Source organism: Lissotriton helveticus, chromosome 3_1 (assembly GCF_964261635.1).
Source record: "Lissotriton helveticus chromosome 3_1, aLisHel1.1, whole genome shotgun sequence".
Taxonomy (NCBI): domain Eukaryota; kingdom Metazoa; phylum Chordata; class Amphibia; order Caudata; family Salamandridae; genus Lissotriton; species Lissotriton helveticus.
In genome coordinates this window covers 812,158,107-812,179,058 of record NC_136061.1, presented here as the reverse complement: position 1 = coordinate 812,179,058, position 20,952 = coordinate 812,158,107, and the positions used below count along the sequence as shown (strand labels likewise).

The 20,952-nt window shown below is 50.1% G+C and overlaps 1 protein-coding gene across 2 annotated transcripts in view; it reads right to left on the bottom strand.

The window, feature by feature from the left end:
* Positions 1–20,952, bottom strand: part of UEVLD (UEV and lactate/malate dehyrogenase domains) — a 346,003-nt gene that overhangs the window by 33,665 nt on the left and 291,386 nt on the right. Inside the window, exons 11-12 of one of the 2 annotated variants that reach the window (XR_013608720.1) lie at positions 10,353–10,983; positions 3,314–4,249 (exon numbers count right to left, since the gene is read on the bottom strand). Coding sequence is in view for 1 of the 2 variants with exons in the window: in XM_078681085.1 (XP_078537211.1) it covers positions 10,860–10,983 (124 nt within the window). In the remaining variant the exon portion in view is untranslated. Of the gene's footprint in view, positions 1–3,313; positions 4,250–10,352; positions 10,984–20,952 lie in introns of those variants that run through there. The other variant, XM_078681085.1, reaches the window with a different exon arrangement.

Here is a 20,952-nt window from a genome sequence, read left to right as displayed (position 1 = left end):
GGTCGCTAGCTACAATTGAGTCAGGTTGAGGAAAGAAGACTTGAAGCTCGATAAACTGGTTAAGGTGGAAAGGAGAGACCACTTTAAGAAGGAATTTAGGGTTGGTGCAAAGGGAAACCCTATCTCTATGAACCTGAAAGAAAGGTCATGTAGGGTTTAGGCTTGGAGCTCACCGACAGGTCTCAACAATTTGATAGCCACTAGGATAGCTACTATACAAGAGATTAATTGTAATGGAACATGACTGAATGGGTTCAAATGGGGGGCCCATAAGTCTTGTGAGGACAATATAAAGATTCCATGCCGCAGCCGGAGGCACCCATGAAGGAATGACTCTTTAGAGTCCCTCCATAAAAGCCTTAATGACTGGAACCCTGAATGGAGAGACATGTTGTCTATTTTGGAGACAAGAAGCCACGGTGGCCAAGTATAGCTGAATGGAGGTGAAGGCTAGTCCACACGTTTGAAGGTGTAGTATATAAGAAACAATGTTTTGAATGATGGCTGCTAAGGGGTCAATCTGGTTTGAAAGGTAGGTAAGTATCCCTGACCAGTTCATACATAGTGCATTTTCCATGGACTGCATGTGTGGGAATCTGGAGACGAAGTTTGGGCATTTTGAGTTTTCTGTATGTAGTACATGGCTGTCATGTTGTCCATCTGGACGAGGACTACCTTGCTCACTATGTGGGGAAGGAAGGCCTGCAGAACTAGATGGACAGCTAACAGCTCCAGATTGTTGATGTGGAGGCCCGTTATTGGGATCTCACTCATCTTGGACAGATAGATGTGCCCAACACCCAGTGAGTGATGTGTTTGTTGTAGTGGTAATCTGCAGAATCCGGTGGAGAAAAGGTTGCCCCTGTACCAAATTGCTGGTGTTCCACCTTTGCAGAGAGCAATGAGTGTGGCGGCTATCAACACTAGATCTTCCCAATGACCCTCTGCCTGAGACCAATTACGCAATAAACATTCCTACAGTGCGAGTATCTTTAATCCTGCATGGGGTACTATGGCGATGCAGGAGGCCATCATGTCCAGGAGGTGCATGACTGTCCAGACTGGAACCTGTTGAGCTGGCTGAAAAAGAGGCAGCAACACATGGGAGGACTGGATTCTTGTTGGACGGGTATAGGCTTTACTGACCTCTGCTTTGAGAAAGGCTCCCAGATAGGGTTGGATTTGAAGGGTTTGGACCTTGGGCTTTACAGATTGATCCACAAGACCACGGCTGAAGGAAAATCCTTTCTCCTACCTGACTGCAAAGACCTGAAACTCCCTGCCTCTATACCACAGGCAATCACCATCGCTGCCACAATTCAGGAATGACCTTAAGACCTGGCTCTTCGACTGAACCGCAGATTCCCCCCTCACACTCAGCGCCTTAAGGCCCTAGTGGGTGAGTAGTCGCACTTTATAAGAAACCTGATTGATTGATAGTAAACCCTAGATCATGAAGCAAGTCTACTGTGGCTTGAATGTCCGCACAGCACTGCTGTTGCGTGGCACTCTTTATCAGCCAATCGTACAGGCATGGGAATACACGGATGTCATGTCTTCGCCGGTGCAACTTTGAGGCATTTTGCCAAAACGTGAGGTGTGGTGGTGACCCCGAAGGATAACACTTTAATTGGTAGTGTTGACAGCTTACCACAAACAGGAGAAAGCGCCTATTTGCAGGATGGATCGAGATGTGGAAGTAGGCATCCTTGAGGTGGAGTGTAGCCATGAAGTCACCTTGCTGTAGCAGTGCAATGACATCCAGGAGAGTAACCATGTGGAAGAGCTCTGACAGTATGTCCTCGTTCATGGGTCTGAGTGACCCGTGCTTCTAGGGAATCAGGAAGTAGAGGGAATACACTACCCGAGCACTATAAGGTGTTGTGGCACAGGCTCTATAAACCCTTTGAGAAGGAGTGCTTGGACCTCTTCTCCAAGGAGGCGTTTATGTTCCAGGAAGTGGACATCTCTGCGAGGTGGCATGTTGGGTGGTGTGGAAATGAGCTCCAGGCAGTAACCATGTTGAATGATGTCTACTACCCACTGATCTGAGGTGACGTGTTGCCATGCGGGGAAATACATCTGAAGTCGACCTGACAGCTGTTCTGTGGTCGTGGAAGGGGAGTGGCACAAGTAATTGCCTGGCTAGGGCAGCTCCTATGGGGGCTACCTTTGACTCTACCTTTTGCAAGATCAACTCAGTAGGCGCCCCTAAAGTAGCCTCTTGTGGAGGTTTGCTGGGCTAGCTGATGTTGAAAAGACATGAAATATTCGGGAGGAGGCGGTCTTGGAGCATCCATGATAAGCTGAGCGGGGAAAGGACCCACGCGGGGTAGGCATCTGCAGGGCACCCATGGTTTTTGCCAACTCCATGTCATTTTTCATTTTCTCCGGCTTTTCATAAACCAGGGGCCCCAAAAGATGTTCTCCGTTAAAGGGCAGGAGAGGAGATGAAGTTGAACATCCGGTTTGAAGCTGGAGACACTGAGCCAAGCTTGGCTGTGAATAAGTATGCTGGAGTTGATGCCCTGAGCAGCATTGTCAGCGGCAAACAAGGCACACCTCATGGTAGTGTTGGAGATCAGCTTGCCTTCTGACACCAAATCACACCCTCTTTTACAGTGCTTCTTTGGGAGATGTTGGAGACCTGGGTGGGGTGGAGGAGAGGAGTGGAGGTGAGGAGTGGCGGGCCAGGGCCAGGAAGAAGACTGGTGCCTTTGTCCTGCTTCTTCCACTGCTTTGGTGGTGGAGCGGGCTTCAGAGCTTCCTTAAAGCTGAGCGGTCTCTTTGGAGGTCGAAAGCCTGGTGTCAAAGGTTGCGTGAGGGTCCGGCCTGTCTCAGGGTGGACGATCATCTGCCTCGGTCGAGATTGTCCTGCAGCTTCTGGAGGATTGCTTCGACGGCAAATTTTCTGGTCAGCACCGAATGATTCATTGCCGACTTGGATTTCAATATCAACAGCTTCGGATTGGACAACTGAGTCCGCGCCTAGCCTTGAGCGGGTGGCACCAAGGGAGACAGTTTCTAGATTTTCTTTGGCGCCGAAGCTGGGCGACGATGAACCGAAGGTTAATCCAGAGTGGCTGAATGCTCTTTGAGGGGAGGAAGCTCGGAGCAGTGACATTGGGGAGGGGAGCAGGAACTGTAACCACAACCTGTTGAGCCAGCGGGATGTCTTTGATCTTGAGGTCGGTGCCGAAACTTCCTTTCGGGCGATAATGACTCCCTGTCTGCAGCCGAGGGGCTCAGGATGATGTTCCCCCTAGAGGTCCTGCATGACGCAGAAGTCTGAGGTATTGTCACTTTTATTTTGAGTCGATGGGTTTGGCGGTCACGAAGAGTCTTTTTTTACCAGAAGGACCAGCACGTGCATTAAGAGGCCTGATCCTGCGTAGGTGAGTGCAAAGATTACAGACCTGGTGAAGGTCTGCCCAAGGGTACTTCACACAACACCAAGGGCAATATCGAAAGGGTGTCCATTCCATCACAGGCAATGCATGGTTAGATTGGACTGAGTTGAAGGGAGAGGACCCGAAGGATGAGGCCCTACTGAGGGCCGAGGTCGACCAGAGATCAGCCCCAGACGAAACAGCAGAAGTAGACCAGATATGAAAGTAGGAGAATTTGATTGAATACAATGCCGACGGAGGGAGAGGAACCGTGAAGACAGAAAAGAACACTGCAACAGAGTTGATCCGCAGCACGAGAGCACACTTCCGTTCCCACATGGCAGAAAGAAAACAATCTAACAAAAGAGCAGATGACCATGCGCATTACAAGCAAGAGGTGGGGCAACAGTACCTGGTGACTAGAAAATAAATCTTCCAAGAAAAGCAACGTGCACACTTCCGAGCCCAATACTAGATGGCAGGAGTATCTACAGCCACACATGCCTCAAACACCTTTTTTCTAAAGTATAGGTAAAAGTTTTATGCACACCAGATGAGATAAACTGTGAAGTAAATATTTGAGACTACATTTATGCAATCTGGTGACCTATGAAAAACTCAAGCTCCTGATTACTGCATAATGAGGATCTACATAACGTTTATCAATTGTCTCCGAGAACATGGTCCAGTACTTCTTAAGGGTTGGCCGTATTTGCAAACAGGTATCCAGCAGAATGAACATTAAGGCAGTTAGTAAGATAGATCATTGGCTTATGAATCCATTGAATAACTCTGGGGTTGAATGCATAAAAAAGCTTATGAGTACCTTAAGTGGTACTACAGGAGTACTCATTTATGTACTTTTTTTAAAAAAAAATTTTATTTTTTAAAAACCTTTATTTGAGCAAGCAAAAAGGTACAAGGATGGGCCTACAACCACACGGGCCAGCCGCTAAAAAGGAGTAGACACATATCATATATGCCCGCAGAGGTAACCGTCAATCAACAATGCAATACTCCACATTATATACAGGACAAAAACAGGTTTTATATATATGAAAGAACAAACATACAGAAAGGCGAGAGTGTATCACTGAAGGTCAGCCCAAGGGACGCAAGGGGGGAACAGCAGCGGAAGTGCAGTAGCAATATCCTAAGCACTAAGGAGTGCGGAGTGGGGGGGGGGGGGGGGGGGAGGAGGGGGGCAGAGATCAGGAAGAAGAAGGGGGGAGAGCCGGAGACACCAGCTCAGTCCCTATATGAAGATTCCGGGAACGCTAGCCTAAGGAGACAGGGTAATCTCGATAGTGTCCACAAGGGGAGGAGTACAAATGTCGCCACGGTATTCGTTCCATTGACCCCACACCTTCACCCATGCCCTGGGTCTGCCCCTGGCCACATAGACAGTTTTCTCACGGAACATGGACCAATCCATGTTATCCTCCCATTGCGAGAGGGCAGGGGGCCTGGAGGCCCCCCAGAGTTGCGCAATATCTCGCTTCGCAATCATATAGCCCAGGGTGGCCCATCTAGTCTGTGCCACCGAATAGTCCGTGGGCTCCCAAACATTCAAAAGACAGCGACGAGGTTCCGGACGCAAGGATATCCCTGTCACCACAGTCATCAGATCAAGCACAGCCACCCAATAAGCAGCCACCATCGGGCACTCCCAAAGAATATGCAGGAAAGTAGCACGCAAACCACATCCACGCTTACACAGTCCATCGGAGGAAAAGCCCATCACCATCAGTCGCGGTCCCGTCACGTACACCCGATGAAGGATCTTCAATTGGACCAGACGGAGTCGAGCCGGTATAGCCACCGCCTTCGGAGAGGAGAGGGCCGATTGCCAATCCTCATCATCAAGTTCCAACCCATCTCCCATCCACTGTTCCCGAAGTCGGGCCAATAAGTCAGTCCGATTGTTAATCAACTTTTTATAGATCAGGGAGATAGTGCTATCAGGAAGATATTCGTCAAGGATACGGTCTTCAAGTGGGGAAGAGTCAGGCGGAATCTCACCAGGAGCAAACACCGAAACCAAAGCGTGCCTGATCTGTAAATAACGAAAGAATTCCCGACTACTCAGGCCGTAGTCAGCCTGGAGGGCCTGAAACGGGCGCACAGAACCCTTAGAGTATACATCCCCCACTTTAGAGATCCCAATCAAGTCCCAACGGTCAAAACCCTTGGAAGACCAAAGACCGCCCAGACGTTCTGAAGCATAAAGCGGCGTCGCCAACGTCAAGCGATCCTCCCAGCCCAGGCTCACATTCGCAGCACGCCACACCGTCAAAGCAGTCAAAGTAGGTCCCACAAGATGGCGCCCAGCGGAGCGAGAATAGAGCACTCTGTTAAAGTCACCTCCCGGAAGCTGAAGTTTATCCATCTCAAACGCCGGATTACGACCCGGCGAGAACATAGCGTGATTAATAGCGGACAGATGGGAAGCCCAGTAGTATCTCTTAATATCGGGGAGCGCCATGCCCCCATCGTACCACGGGATGGAAAGTTTCGCGAGAGCAATGCGCGGTCGCCCATCCCAAATAAGTTGCCTCTGAAGGCTCTCAATCTCCCGAAAATAGGTCTTGGGGATAGGATCATAATAATTCTGGAGAGCGTAGAGAAACCGCGGTAGTGACATCATCTTAAACAGGGCCGCCCGACCCAGTGGAGACAGGGGAAGTTTGCGCCAGCGGGCAACGTCCAAACGGAGCCTAAGCAACGGGGGAAGGAGATTACGATCAAAACGAAGGGACGGATCCAAGGTAACAAAAACCCCCAAGTATTTGAAACCATCCCGGACCACCTGAAGAGGAAGTCTACTCGGCAACGGAGGCAAGATACCAGATAAAACGTATACACAGGATTTAGACCAGTTGATGACGAGGCCTGAGTTAGCGCCAAAGGACGCAAGAACGTCAAATAAAACAGATAAAGACTTGCGAGGAGAAGTAAGATACAAGAGGATGTCGTCCGCATAAAGCGAGACGCGGTCTTCGAAATCCGGGGCCCAACGAATACCTTTAAGGGACGGTTCCCAACGGAGCCAGGCCGCCAACGGTTCAAGAGCGAGCGCGAACAACAGAGGGGACAAGGGGCAACCCTGACGGGTACCCCTGCCCAAGGAGAAGGGGGCCGACACTCTACCGTTCACTACAACTTGCGCCAGAGGTTCCGCGTACAACAGCCTAACCCAGCTAATAAACTCGCACCCGAATCCAAATTTCTCAAGTGTCGCCCATAAATAGGGCCACTCCACAGTATCAAAGGCCATGGAGGCATCCAGGGACGCCAAAATGGCCGGTTCAGTCAAAAGCCCCGCCCTCGCCAGCGCGCCGTGGAGGCGACGTAAATTCAGAGCAGTGTTGCGATGCGGGATAAAGCCAGATTGATCCGGATGGACCAACTCCCCAAGAACCGAAAGGAGACGGGTCGCCAAAAGTTTAGCCAACACCTTAGGTTCAACATTTAATAGGGATATGGGCCTATACGAGGAACAGAGGTCACGCGGTTTACCCTCTTTGGGAATGACGACGATTGTCGCCAGACGCTGATCATAAGGAAGTATGTTCCGCTCACGAGATTCTAGAAACATGGCGCGGAGATACGGCGCCACCTTATCGGGGCGTAATTTGTACAACTCAATAGGCAAACCGTTCGGGCCCAATGCTTTGCCCGAACGGAGCGATCGAACTGCATTGGCTATCTCATCATTCGTAAAAGGGGAGTCCAAAGCAATACGGTCCAAGTCGGTGACACAGGGCAAAGTGATATCACGCAGAAGAAGGCGGGAGTCGGCAACATCCCTCTCTGACACGGGAGCATATACCACACGGAAATATTCCGCAAAACGATCAACAATGGCGGTCGGATCAATCACATTCTCACCACTCGCAGACTGAATCACGGGCACCACACGATTAACTCTTTCTTTCTTGTCCAACCACGCTAGGAGTTTGCCCGCCTTGTCACCCACATCGTACAATCTGCCCTGCTGCTCACGAAACATCACCTTTGCAGCGTCAGTGACCAGAGATTTATATGCAAACTGTTTTAGACCCAGGGCATGGAGTTTCTCAGGCGTGACACCAGATTCCAACTCGTCCTCCAAAGCAGAGATCTCCCCCTCAAGGTCCACCACCTCCCTCCTCCCTGCCCTCTTAGCTTCAACAATCAAGGAAAGGGCCTGTCCACGAATCACAGTTTTAAAGGCTTCCCACAGGGACACAGCCGAAGAGACCGACCCCTCGTTTTCCAGGAAATATGCATCCATGGACTTGAGCAAGAGGGTACGAGTCTCAGGGGAGGAAAGATACCAAGGGTTAATGAGAGCCACTCGGCCCGCCGCCTCTACCCCAACCTCGAAACGAAGCCAGAGCGGCGAGTGATCAGAAATACCCCTCGGCAAATGTAAAATCTCACGAACCGCCGATGATTGGGCTGCGGGCATCAGGAAATAATCCAGCCGAGACAGACTGCCATGAGCACCAGAATGGAAGGTGTATTGGAGCTGAGTAGGATGCAACAGTCGCCAGCAGTCCACAAGGCCAAAGGTATCTAAAAACCCACCCAACCACTGCTGAGCCTGCGGGGTATCTCTAGGGGGATGGCGATCGTGAAGGCCGGAAAGCACCGAATTAAAATCACCGGCCAGAAAGAGAGTGCTATCAGGGAGATCTAACAAAACACGGCCCAAGTCAGTAAAAGTAGAGGCCTGCAAACCCGGGGGAACATAAACATTGAAGAGAGATAGGGTGCGGCCTTCATACCTACCCACCAGGACAGTATATCTCCCACGGTCATCATGAATCACCTCATCGATCGCCAGGGGGAGGGAGGTTCGAACAAGAATACCCACACCCCTAGATCCGGAGGTAAACCCCGAGTGCGCCACAAGGCGGTAGCCCCATCTATTCATTGCATAACAAACATTACCAATCAAATGGGTTTCTTGCATGAAAACAATGTCCGGTGACAAACGTCGTATACATTTTAAGACCACACTGCGCTTAATACGATCTCCCAGGCCATTAACGTTCCAGGAAAGAAATTTCAACCCTCTACCCCCCATCCCAGCCGCCCGAGCCAAGACCCCTCGTCCATGAGCTAGACATCAGAAACAGCAGCAAACACAGGAGCAACTCGCCTTGAAAACAACACACAGAAAAGAAAAAACTTCCCAACCCCCCTCCCCCAAACTGAAGAGAAACACCCCCCACCCTGCACCCCTGCAAAAAGCTAAAGAGCCACCCCAACCTGCAGTGTGCCTGTCGCCCAAGAACCCCTATTCTACACAAAGACCCCGGAGGAGGAAAGGTCTCCGTTCCATCCTCCCCCCGACCTCAGCAAGAACAAAAATAACAAACGAAAGACAGAATGATCACAATGTAGAGGGACGCCGGCCAACACTCCTGAGAATGTATTCAAAATAAGACATAAGAGCCGAACAGTTAGATCTCCACACCACCTTCGGCACCACCAGGGTGAGCGGCGGAGTCCGTCTCAGGAGGACGGTCAGGCAATGAGTCCAGCCAGTCATTAACAGCATCTGGCCGATCAAAGAAAAGGGTACGCTCATTGTATTCGACCCGGAGTCTGGTGGGAAAGAGCATGGCGTAACGTAGGCCCCGATCCCGGAGACGTTTCTTGGCACCACGAAACTCCATACGTTGTCTCTGAACCTGTTGGGAAAAGTCCGGGTAAAAGTTCACCGTAGCATTCTCAAAGGCCACCGGGCCCTTCACCCGCGAGGCCTGCAGGATAGCGTCCCGGTCTCTATAATGAAAAAGCTTCGCTACAATGGGTCTCGGCGGGGCTCCCGGCTTGACTTTGCCCCCTGGAACACGATGTGCGCGTTCCACCGTGAAAAATTTTGTGAGACCAGAAGGGGCCAGATGGTTCAAGACCAGATCCTCAACCAGGAGATCCACCGAGTGGGGTTCAGGGTTTTCCGGTACACCAACCAGGCGAACATTGCAGCGACGTGCCCTATTTTCAAAGTCCTCCAGGCGACGGGTCATGAAGTCGTTCCCCCGACGTAGATTTCCAATCTCTGTTTGGAGCTCCGAGACGTCATTCGTAAGGCTAGAGGATTTAATATCCAGTGATTGTACCCTCTCATTCGTCTTGCCGAGATCAGCACGAATCAGATTCACCTCAATAGCCACGGTGTCAAGTTTGTGGGCCAAGGCCTCGTACTGTAGGCCGATGGATTCCCTCACACCCGAGATGGCGCCCATGATATCCTGTAGGGAGGGCTCCGCCGACTCTTCCAAAACTCGTTCGGACGCTATACTAGAACCAGGCAGGGCAGCTCCGGGGGACCCCTTAGAATGGGTATAACGGTCCATGACATTTGATTGAACTGGAGCTCCGCGCAGAGGTGTTTTCGTCTTGCGCGTCTCTCTGTCCCCTCTGCCCGCCATTTTGAAGATGCGTCACAGGACAAGCCACCAGGTTCGACGGGCCCGACACCCAAAGACAGGATCAAAAGTACATAAAAAAGGGGGCACAACTCGGGTAGAGGTCGCCAAGCCAGCAAATAGGTCACATGAAAGCCCAACAGCCGATCTGCCTCCAAGTCTCAGTCGCAACACGACATCCACATCCGTGGCCCAAGTCGGAACGGAATCGAAACCGAAACTTAGGAAGGGGGGACCCACAAGGCCAGATCTCCTGCCGTTGTTGTTCAATTGCAGGACGGCTACAGAACCGCACCCCGTCCCGGGCGCACCTCAAGGGCGGAGCCCAAAAGTTCAGAGCACCATATCTCAGGAATACGAGATCCAAATCGATTTCTGAAAAGTGCCAGGGTAATCAGCCAAACGTCCCCTACACGAATTCTTGCAAGAAATCAGGATTCAGCCAGGATAAAATGCCGGGAGCGGCGAGGGTCCGGAGAGCGCTGTGCTCAAGCGGCCATCTCGGATGCCCGCCAAGCTCCTCCCCCCATTTATGTACTCTTAAATGCCTATGTGAATCAGGCCTGAAAAATCCATATCGCTATCTCTATTAGTAAAGTGCTGAGATGGCAATGCCCCTTCTATTGGTACTCAATGTATATTTTGTTATAATTCCCGTTTTATATGTTTTGAGGCTAATTCGCAAGGTACATATGAGTTCCTTCAGGAGTAGTACAGGAGAACTAAATTAAATATAAGATTAATACAGATGTACTACTTTATGTTTACCAAAATGCCTTCATGAATAGGCCCCTTTGTATGCAGTTTGAAGATCATATGATTGAATAGCGCCAGAATACTGAGCAAGCTGTTTAGCAAGTAGTGAGTTTAGTTTTACAAACCCCCCAGAGAAGTTTGTTTTGTTTATATGTTACATGAGAACTGCCACATTTCCGCTGAGTGTTATGTCAGTACAATATGAAACAACAGCACAGTATTAACAATGCACAACATTATCATAATTCCAATTAAGAGAACATAGGAAAACATCAGTGTACATTTTTACCTTTGCTAGAGTTGAAACAGAGTGAACTTTCCTTTTATTTTTCACTATACTTTCGACCAGATCAGCGACAGACAGACCAACAGACCAGGATCTTTGACCTTTTGACTTAAGAATTTCTGTGGCCCTGTGGATGAGGAAGAAGAGATCAGCAGAGTTTGAGCATGACATTGATTTATGTTCAATATACCATACTTTAGGCATAAACAACAGTCAAAATCTGATTTTACCAAATTATTTTTAAGCCAACAATGCCTCATAGCAACCTTGTGCTCTCCCTTTTCCTTTAACATATCACCAAAGTGCAATACCTTACATTACTATTAAGTGCCTATGGTTATAGATACAAAATATACACATGCCAAGACACTATATTTTTTTTACTTCTTTTAGATTATTACACAGAGAGAGGATGTCTTGATCTCAGTGATAGACCTGCGCTTAAATGTGGATTTAAAAAACATAGCAACCTTCCGATACATGGCTACATTGAGAAGGGATTTCACCTGGAGGATCACAGCCTGATTCTTAGGGACTGGACCAATGTATCTGTCAGCTATATCATCTCAGTCACTCTGCTTCAGCAAGGTCTCAGCATGCTCTTACTCTGAAACAGATCAATATTCAGAACTTGAAATTGGTGATTTTAGATCGAGGGCCTTCCTGCTGTTCTTTAAGCATATGAGACTGATGTTCTGCAATGACAACAGAAGAGCAGTGCTTAATTTGTAAAAGAATAGAGCTTTCTCAGATGCCGGCAAACTGCGCTTTCGAAGGGTGGGATGCCAGATATGAAGTCTGCATTGTCTTGATTTCACCTCATGCCTCTTAAATCCACTATCAGACATTCCCTGTCTTTATCCATCTTTTCTTGGTCTAGACAAAAGTCTGATGATAAAAAATAAGCGCCAGTCCTAAAGAATGAGTACCTGCAACCAAGGGCTCAAATTAAGCACTGCACAAGAGCAATGTTATTTGTACCAATTCTTTATTTCAATTACAAGTGAAAAACAGAGTACATCTCTACAGTGTAATCAGACTTTATCTGAGAATTTGTGGAACAGAAACCTATCTTGTGTCAGGGAACATGGAGTATAATAATATCACAACCCACTATTCTACCTACTTGTGCCTGAAGTACCTCCAGTAGAAACCACCTGCCCAGCTAAGAAGAGCAATGTTTTAAGAAATCTGTCTAATTATGTAAGCCTCTGGCCATTGAATGAAGGAGGCTGGGCTTCTGCCCTATGGATGTTTTTGGTGCTACAGTGTGTTTCTGTAATCTGCCCACTGATGCCTCCCCATACAGGAGGTAAATAATTGTGTTGTCCCTCGTCTATTCTATCACTGGAGTCTACTCAGCACGTGACCCCCTACCCCCACAGGAGTTTAAGCCTGTTCAGTAGGGATCCTCATTCTGAGGAAAGTGTTCTTTCTTTTTACCAAAGTATCTGTTCATTTGAGTCCTTTCTCGGTGTTCCTGGTGACCCCCTTTTGGCCAATCACTTCTGTACCTTTGATATAAATCAGTGAAGCCGGGAGATGCTCGTTGTTGTCCACTCATGCTTTCTAGATTTGAGATTAGTTTAGAAACAAGTCCATGGCCTACTCCGTTTGTATAGAGCTCCTAAAGATGATTTTAAGTCTTTTTAATGACATTTTTAAAATCCTAGGAATATCAACAAAATGATTCCATCATCATCATCGAGATGAACATACTTATTTTGATTTAAACTTTTGAAAAAGTACAAGCTTAACTCTCTGCTGGGTCCACCATGGCAGCCACAAGATCTACACCACTGCCATAGCAGGAGACCTGCAAACATACTTGGAGTTTTCCATCAGGATAGTGGAGATCCTTCTGCCTGAAGCAGTGCTGACATTACAGCGGCTCATGAAGGCACAGCAACTTTCAAGTAGGTTGGATCATCTGTGCTAAACTGAACAAGTGATCAGGGGTAGTTTGACTGGGCAGCTGCCGGTCAAAGGTTTCAGACGTTGGAGCCACCATAGTTTCCCCCATTGAACACATAGTGGATTGCCAGACTCTAAACAGAGTAGGGGGGACACTGAATTTGGCAGACAGGGCATTCACCAGGTTTATGATGTTTATGAGCCCTTTGAATCTCTCTTTCTGACAGATGATCCTTTTTCGTTATCGTTTGATCTAGAGAGTTGTCAATTCCATCTGTATGCCTGAACTGACTGAGCTTTGCTTTGAATGAAAGTCATGTCTTTGCTAGGGACAAAACTGACAACACAACAACTATGTCTAACAACCCTCTTCTAATCTCTTACTTGGTTTTTCAGTTAGTAACGTTTAGAAAGTCTATAAGTAAAAACTATCTTTGACAGTCCTATTTTCTTAAGTGGAACAGCTTTCAGGATCCCTACCCTGGGTGTGCCAGATATAGTGTAGTCATAATGTTACTTCTGCCAACAAACAACCTGCCCCTCCCACCACCGCTCCCCCATGGTCTCAGAAGTAACCTACATATTTTTAGAAGTTCTTTGTTTGGCTTTAGTCAATCTATCAAGTCAAATGTCAGTTCCTTTCTTGAAGTGCCAGAACCACTTGCTCGATGTCACGTTCCAATGATACTATTAAATCTGTTGAATACTTCTGGAATTTAAAGTTGCTGTCTTGTTGGTCTGAAAGAGCTGTCATTTTCAGGGTGTTAGCACTGGCAGAGATTTTCTACCTCCTGAACTTTCCTTTTGTCATACCCCAATTGGAGGGTAACACGACTGGCAGGGTCTACTGTGTTACAACCGTTGTAGTTACAGTCATTTGCCACTGGTGGCATGGGGTCAGTCCTGCTATGGCTGAACCAACTGGGCCAAATACACAACTTCAACTTAGAGTAGGAAGGGCAAGCAGTTAAAGGCTTCTTTGGTGAGGCAGAGTGGTTGACTGGGGCGGGAGGAGGACCTGTTTTCTTCAGTGTAGGGGCCAAGAGCTCAGAACTCAATAGTTAACCAACAGCGACAATAACAAAGGATCCATAACAAATCTATTTTATAAGAAAGTTCTTTAATCTCACAGTAAAACTGACTGCTAAAAAAATCAATAAGAATCACCATATAGGTTTGTTGTCTCACAATCTTCAGGAAGGCGTTACACCCCCTTTCGATGCCCACATGACAGTGATGCAAAATCATTTGTGTAGTGCACATGGAAATCATGCGAGATACCGAGTTGTTTTAAGCTTTGCATCCAGTGTAGTTCCTGGCTGCCCTCTCTATGCTACTCAGCTTTATTGGACTGTAATGCATGGCAGGAAGACACTGGTCTTCTTCTCTAGGTCAGTTTCTCCTCCTGCAGGGCTCGGCACCCTCCGTTCCTCGCTCAGCAGGCAGGGAGATATGTAAGCACTTCAGGCAGACCCGCAGATCTTCCAGCAGAAAGTTTAAATATCAAGTGATGTTCCCCTCACTGATGGAAGACAGCCTGACAGGCAGGCACCAGTCTGGGTTGCACAGAAGCTCTTCGAGTACTGTCTGGTTCACTTCATAAGTTGTTTAAGTAGAACTTGGGAACAGAACAAAGCGGGGAGGTATGGATCCATCTTTTACACACATTTTTCAGACAGGGGATGTGGATTTCAAAACCAGTTTGGGTCAGTTCTTTAACAGGTGTCACTTTCAGATTGCTCCTCAGTCACAGCTTTTGTTTCAAATTGATTGCTCCAAACATGGGTACAATTAAGTGTAAAATGTATGACCCTAGCTGTCAGCAGCCTTCTTGAAGCAGGATTCAGAGACAGACCAAAGTGCAAGCCACTCTGAGAAATGTCCTCACCTTGGACAACAGAAACTCCAGTTCCAGCCATCACCTCTACCATCTACCAAATGTTAGTGCTCAGGAAGAAATGATCAGTAATCCTTTGCCAAAAAGGGGAACCTTTGAAATTCTAGGAGAAACCCTGCCACCATCCTCTTCCACTTCAATATTTAGGTCTTCACCCTCGGGAATGCAGGATGGAATTCTACTGTCTAGGGAAGCAGTCCTCTACATCCATTTTGTGCCATGTTTAGGGAGGGGCAAGGAGACGTTTAGGAAGAGACATGCTAATAAAAACACGCACTCACTAAAGAGCAAGTACATTGCTATTCACAAACTTCACTTCTGAAGTTACTATAGCCCATAAGGTCACAAGACCGTCGCAAATGTACTCCAGCTCAATGTTGGAGTAAGCTTACTACACCATACATGGCCATTCACAGGTAATACAAGTAACACCAATAAAAAATAATGGAGGCAGGGGCTTAATGCACAAGTTACTACTTGTGTAATGGCATATCTGTAAGAGACATTAGTTAGTGATAGATTCCTTACCTTAGAATATCCCCAGGTGTCAGACTGGATCCAGAAAGTTTTGCTTAGCAGTACCCCTGCGCGTCAGTAGGTGGCGTTGTGCGGCTCCGCATCCGTCACTAGCGTCGTATGCGGCGAGATGATGTCAAGGAGATTACTTAGGCACCACCCATGCGCACGGACGTCAGTTCTGTACACGACTTTCCGCGTCGAAACGCAGAGCCATGCAAGAAACTGACCATTGATGCATAAAATTAGGGCCCTAAAAAGGGGATGACTTTAACCCTAGTAATCAGTCCGCAGAACGGGGAGGATGGGTGGGGCGGTAAGGAATCTATCACTAACTAATGTCTCTAACAGATATATTGTTACACAAGTAGTAACTTGTGCATCTGAAAGAGACACGTTAATGATAGATTCCTAAGCTTAGAATAGATATCCCAGCAATACCAACCCCGGTAGTGGGTCTGCGAACGAGATTACAACAAAAAGTCAAGGAGCACAGGGCGGCCAAAGAAGCTGTCTCTCCGGACCCGACTGTCAAGGCAGTAGTGCTTTGTAAACGTGTGCAGCGAGGCCCACGTAGCTAACTGACAAATGTCCTGCACGGGAACGCCATGTCCCAAGGCAGTAGTGGCTGCAGTTGCCTTGGTCGAATGGGCATGCAGCCCCACAGACGGCTCCTTCTTGGCCAAGGAGTAACATGCTTTGATGCACAAAACAACCCAATGGTAAATGGTTTGTTTGTCCACAGCCCGACCTTTTTTGGCGCCCACGTAGCCAACAAAGAGTTGATCATCCACCCGGAACTGTTGTGTATGCTGCAGAGAGAAAGCGAGCGCACATTTTGTGTCCAGAAGGTGGAGCCTCTCCTCTTCCCTGGAAGGATGCGGAGGCGGAAAGAAGGTGGGCAGAGTGATGGTCTGCCCGATGTGGAAGGGCGTGGCAACCTTTGGCAAGAAAGAAGGACGGGTCCTTAAAACCACCAAGTCCAGATGAACAGAAAGGAAAGGAGGTTTGAAAGAAAGAGCTTGGAGCTCACTCACTCTTCTGGCAGAGGTGATAGCTACCAGGAAAGCCGTGTTTAGAGCAAGAAGACGTAAAGGACAGTTATGAAGAGGCTCAAAGGGAGCGCCCATCAGAAAAGTCAATACCAGATTTAAGTTCCATTGAGGCATTTTGAAAGGCACAGAAGGAAACGTGTGTGTAGTGCCTTTGAGAAAGCGCTAACAACCGGGTACTAAAAAAGAGAAGGCTGGTCTGGAAGCCACAGAAAGGCGGAGATGGCAGAAAGATAACCTTTGATAGTGCCCAACGCAGAGCCCTGCTGGGCCAAAGAGAAAAGGAACAGAAGAACCTCAGAAAGAGGGGCAGAAAGGGGATCCACAGCCATCGCTGTGCACCATACCACAAATTTTTTCCAGGCGTGCACCGTCTTGGTGGAAGGACGTCTGGCAGCCAGAATGACATCATAGACTTCGGAAGGAAGATCAAAAGGTGTCAACTGCCGCCGCTCAATCTCCACATATGGAGGTGGAGACTGGACAGGTTCGGGTGGAGGACCGTCCCCTGCTGCTGCAACAGAAGATCCTCCCGAAGAGGCATACGGATTGGGGGATAGACGCTCATACTGAGTAGCTCGAGATACCATACTCTTCGATCCCAGTCCGGAGCCACAAGAATGACTTGGGCCCGGTCGCGCCTGACCTTCTTCAGCACTCTGGGCAGAAGTGGTATAGACGGAAAGGCGTACAACAGACCGCAGCTCCACTCGCGACGAAAAGCATCTCCAAGCGAGTGCCGCCTTGGAAATTCCAACGCGCAAGACTGGTGACATTGCACGATCTCTTCAGTGGCGAATAGATCTAACCAAGGCTCTACCCACAGCCGAAAGAGACCTTGCGCGACATCCAAGTTCAGATGCCATTTGTGATCCATCATGCACCTGCGGCTGGGTTCGTCCGCCCTGGCATTCAGAGAACCTGCCAGGTGTTGAACCACCAAGGTAATCCCTTGACGTTCTAGCCATGTCCAGGGGCGGAGAGCCTCCTGACATAGGGTCCACAACCCCACTCCGCCCTGTCTGTTGCAGTACCACATGGCAGTGGTGTTGTCCGTGAACACCTGCACTACACTTTCCTGAACAGAGGGAAGGAATGCCTTTAGTGCAAGTCGGATCGCCCGAAGCTCCAGAAGGTTGATGTGAAGCCGGGACTCCGCCGGAGACCCGAGACCTCTGATCTCCGCCTCCCCCAAGTGGCCTCCCCATCCCAGGAGGGACGCATCTGTCGCTACTGTATGCTCCGGTTGGGGGAGGGAGAGGGGTCTGCCACTGACCCAATCGTGATTCGTGAGCCACCACTGCAACTGCTGTGCAGCGCCCTCCGATATCTGGATGCGATCGGACAGGTTGCCCTGATGCTGTGCCCACTGGAACTTCAGGTCCGACTTTAGAGCCCCCATATACCATCTGGCGTGAGTCACCAGCAGGATGCAGGAGGCCATCAGGCCCAGAAGCCGGAGGGTCATCCTGACGAAAACCGGGATAGAAGCTAAAAGAGCGGAATCATAGCCTGAATATCCTGGACACGCTGTTCGGGAGGATGAACCCGAAACAGTGTTGAGTCCAGAACCGCTCTGATGAAGGGGAGCGTCTGAAAGGGACTCAGGTGTGCCTTCGGCACGTTGATGGAGAACCCCAGCAAATGCAGGAGGTCGACCGTAGTCTGGAGGTGGGTGACAACTGTATTGGGCGAGCCTGCCTTCAACAGCCAGTCATCGAGGTAGGGGAAGACTGACACCCCTAACCTGCGCAGATGAGCTGCAACCAACGCCATCAATTTCGTGAACACCCGAGGGGCACTGGTAAGGCCGAAGGGGAGCACGGCAAACTGAAAATGCTCCTGGCCTACCGTGAACTGCAGGTAGCGCCGGTGGGCCGGCAGAACGGGACTATGGAAATAAGTGGCCTGCAAGTCCAATGCCACCATCCAGTCTCCAGGGTCCAGGGCAGTCAGGACCTGAGCCAAAGTCAGCATCTTGAACTTCTCCTTCTGGAGGAAGCGAATAACGTCCCGGAGATCCAAGATGGGGCGCAAGCCCCCCTTTTTACTTCTTGGGGACCAGAAAGTAGTGGGAATAACAACCACTCCATACTTCCTGACCAGAGCGCACTCGATGGCCCCCTTGGCCAGGAGGGCCGTGACTTCCTGACGGAGAAGAGCCAAATGATCCCCCGACATGCGGTGGTTCCGAGGTGGCATGGCTGTAGGGGAGGACAGAAAGGGGAGCAAGTAACCATGGCAGATTATCTGAAGCACCCTATTGTCCGATGTAATCTCGCGCTAGTGGTGGAGGTGGTGGTGAACCTTGCCACCCACCGGCGTAGGGTGCGCCCTGAAGCTCGGATTAGGAAGGCTTAGAGGCGGCAGCAGCGGGGGTGGAGGTGGACTGACGCGCGCGCTGGTTGCCAGGACCCGCCCCTGCGGAATCCATGGCCGCGCAGAGGCTGATTCTGCACAGGCTTGTTGGAGGGACACGCCTGAGTGCCCCCTCCCTGGCCACGGAAGGAACAAAAAACAGGCATGGTAGAGTTCTTTGTAGAAAGACCCAACGACTTGGCCGTAACCCGGGAGTCTTTAAAGCGCTCCAGGGCGTTATCAGCTTTATCGCCAAAGAGGCGGGAACCATCAAAGGGCATGTCCATGAGCGAGTCCTGGACATCGGGTGAGAACCAAGTGGAACGCAACCAGGCGTGGTGCTGCAACGACACCGTCGTGGAAATCGTCCTGCCCAATCAATCAGCGGTATCCAAACTGCACTGGATGGCAAACTTTGCCGTATCCTTACCCTCTGCAATTGCTTGGGAAAGGACAGCCTGGACCTCCTCAGAACACTGAGGCAAGACCTGGGCCACAGAATCCCACACTGCATGGGAGTTACGGCCCAACAAGCAGGCGGTGTTAACTGACTGCAGTCCCAAGCTGGCTGAGGAGAACAACCTCTTGCCAAACTGGTCCAGCCGCTTAGAGTCCTTGTCCGGCAGAGCCAAGGGAAAGGCACTCTGCAATGTAGAAGCTTGAATGAACAGGCTCTCAGGCGTGCGGTGAGCGGTCAGGAAGGCGGGATCGCCGGGCGATGACGCCTAGCGACTTTATCCCCCGGCGACTCCATGGCCCATCTCAACCAAGTACCCAAGAGGACTTCGGTGAGGGCTTGACTGAAAGGGAGCAGCGGCTCCCGCGACGCAGACGCCGTCTGGAGCACTTCAGTAAGGAGCTTGGTCTTGAGGGACGCAATAGGGAGGTCGAGATGGAGAGCCTCCGCCGCCCGACTGAGCACCATGGTGTAGGAGGCACCCTACTCCAAGGTAGGCAGAGGAGAGGGAATCCCCGGGTCCCAAGACACATCCAGTTCGCCCGCATCCTCAAGGTCGTCCACCCAATCCTGCTCGTAATCACATTGCCGAGCGAGGGGATGCACTGACCCGTCCCAGTCCTCGTCTGGCTCTGGCATAATTCGGGCCAGTGGCAGCAGCAGAGCCGGAGAAGGGACAAGCAGCGCTGGGAATGGCGCCGACCGGACCGGAGCCGCCTCCCAATGCGGATCCCAGGCCAGAACAAAATGGTCCGGGAACCGGGGCAGGGGTGGAAGGAACAGCACCCAGTGTGGCACCGGGGGCGGAGCCGAGGGTGGCGCCGAGGCAGGAGCCGGCGCCGCTACACCTCATGGCGCTGAGGCCAGAGCCAGCAGCGCAGGATCTTGAGCCGGTGGCGGAGCCGCAGGGCCAGCAGGATCTGGACATTGGACCGCGGGGCCCGAAGGCGCACCGGTGGGAGCCCGGGGCCTGTAAAGGCAGTCCTAGGCAGCAAGAAACTCTTGCATCTGTTCGGGAGTCGCCGATGGACCCGGGTATAGCGGGTAGGCCACTGGATTCCCCAGCAGAGCCCCTGTCCCCCTCCGGGGAGCAACGGGGGGGACGTCGGAGAGCGAACGCGCTTCTTCGACTTCTTTTTATGGCATCGCTTACCGGAATCTGAAGCTGAAGACTTGGAGCCCGAGGAGCGACGGCTCTGGTCCCGCGAGTGGTCCCAGGAACGGCCCCTAGATGCGGAGCGGCGGTGAGAGGAATGCCGGACTTCCAGCAACTTCAGGCACCGCTCCCTCAGGGCCTTCGGGGCCATGGCACGACAGTCTTGGGAGTCGTGGTTGGTCTCTAGGCAGTAGAGGCACACGTCGTGGGGGTCCGCAACCGACAAGTTATGGTGACACGACCAACAAGACTTAAAGCCAGGCATCCCTACATGCAACAGGAGACAGAAGGGGAGACAAAAGTCTCAAAAGATTTATCAAAAAATGACTGAGGTACATGCTCAATCCGGATCTGCTCTTTCAGCGCAGAAAAATAAAGAACTGACGTCAACGCGCATGGGTGGCGCCTAAGTAGTCTGTGTGACATCATCTCGGCACATACGACGCCAGTGACGGATGCAGACCCGCACAACGCCACCTACTGACACTCAGGGGTACTACTAAGCAAAACTTTACGGATCCAGTCTGACGCCTGGGAACATTCTAAGGTAAGGAATCTATCACTAACATGTCTCTTTAAGATATTACAAACCATAGCAAATGATATGTAAAATAAATTAAACTATTTTAACATTATAGGGAACCCTAGTTGGAGATCAGATCATTTATTTGGAACACTCTACAACACCACCAACACTCCAAATATGTCCACCTCAAATTTTTTTTTCTAGCAGTGTTTAAGCACAG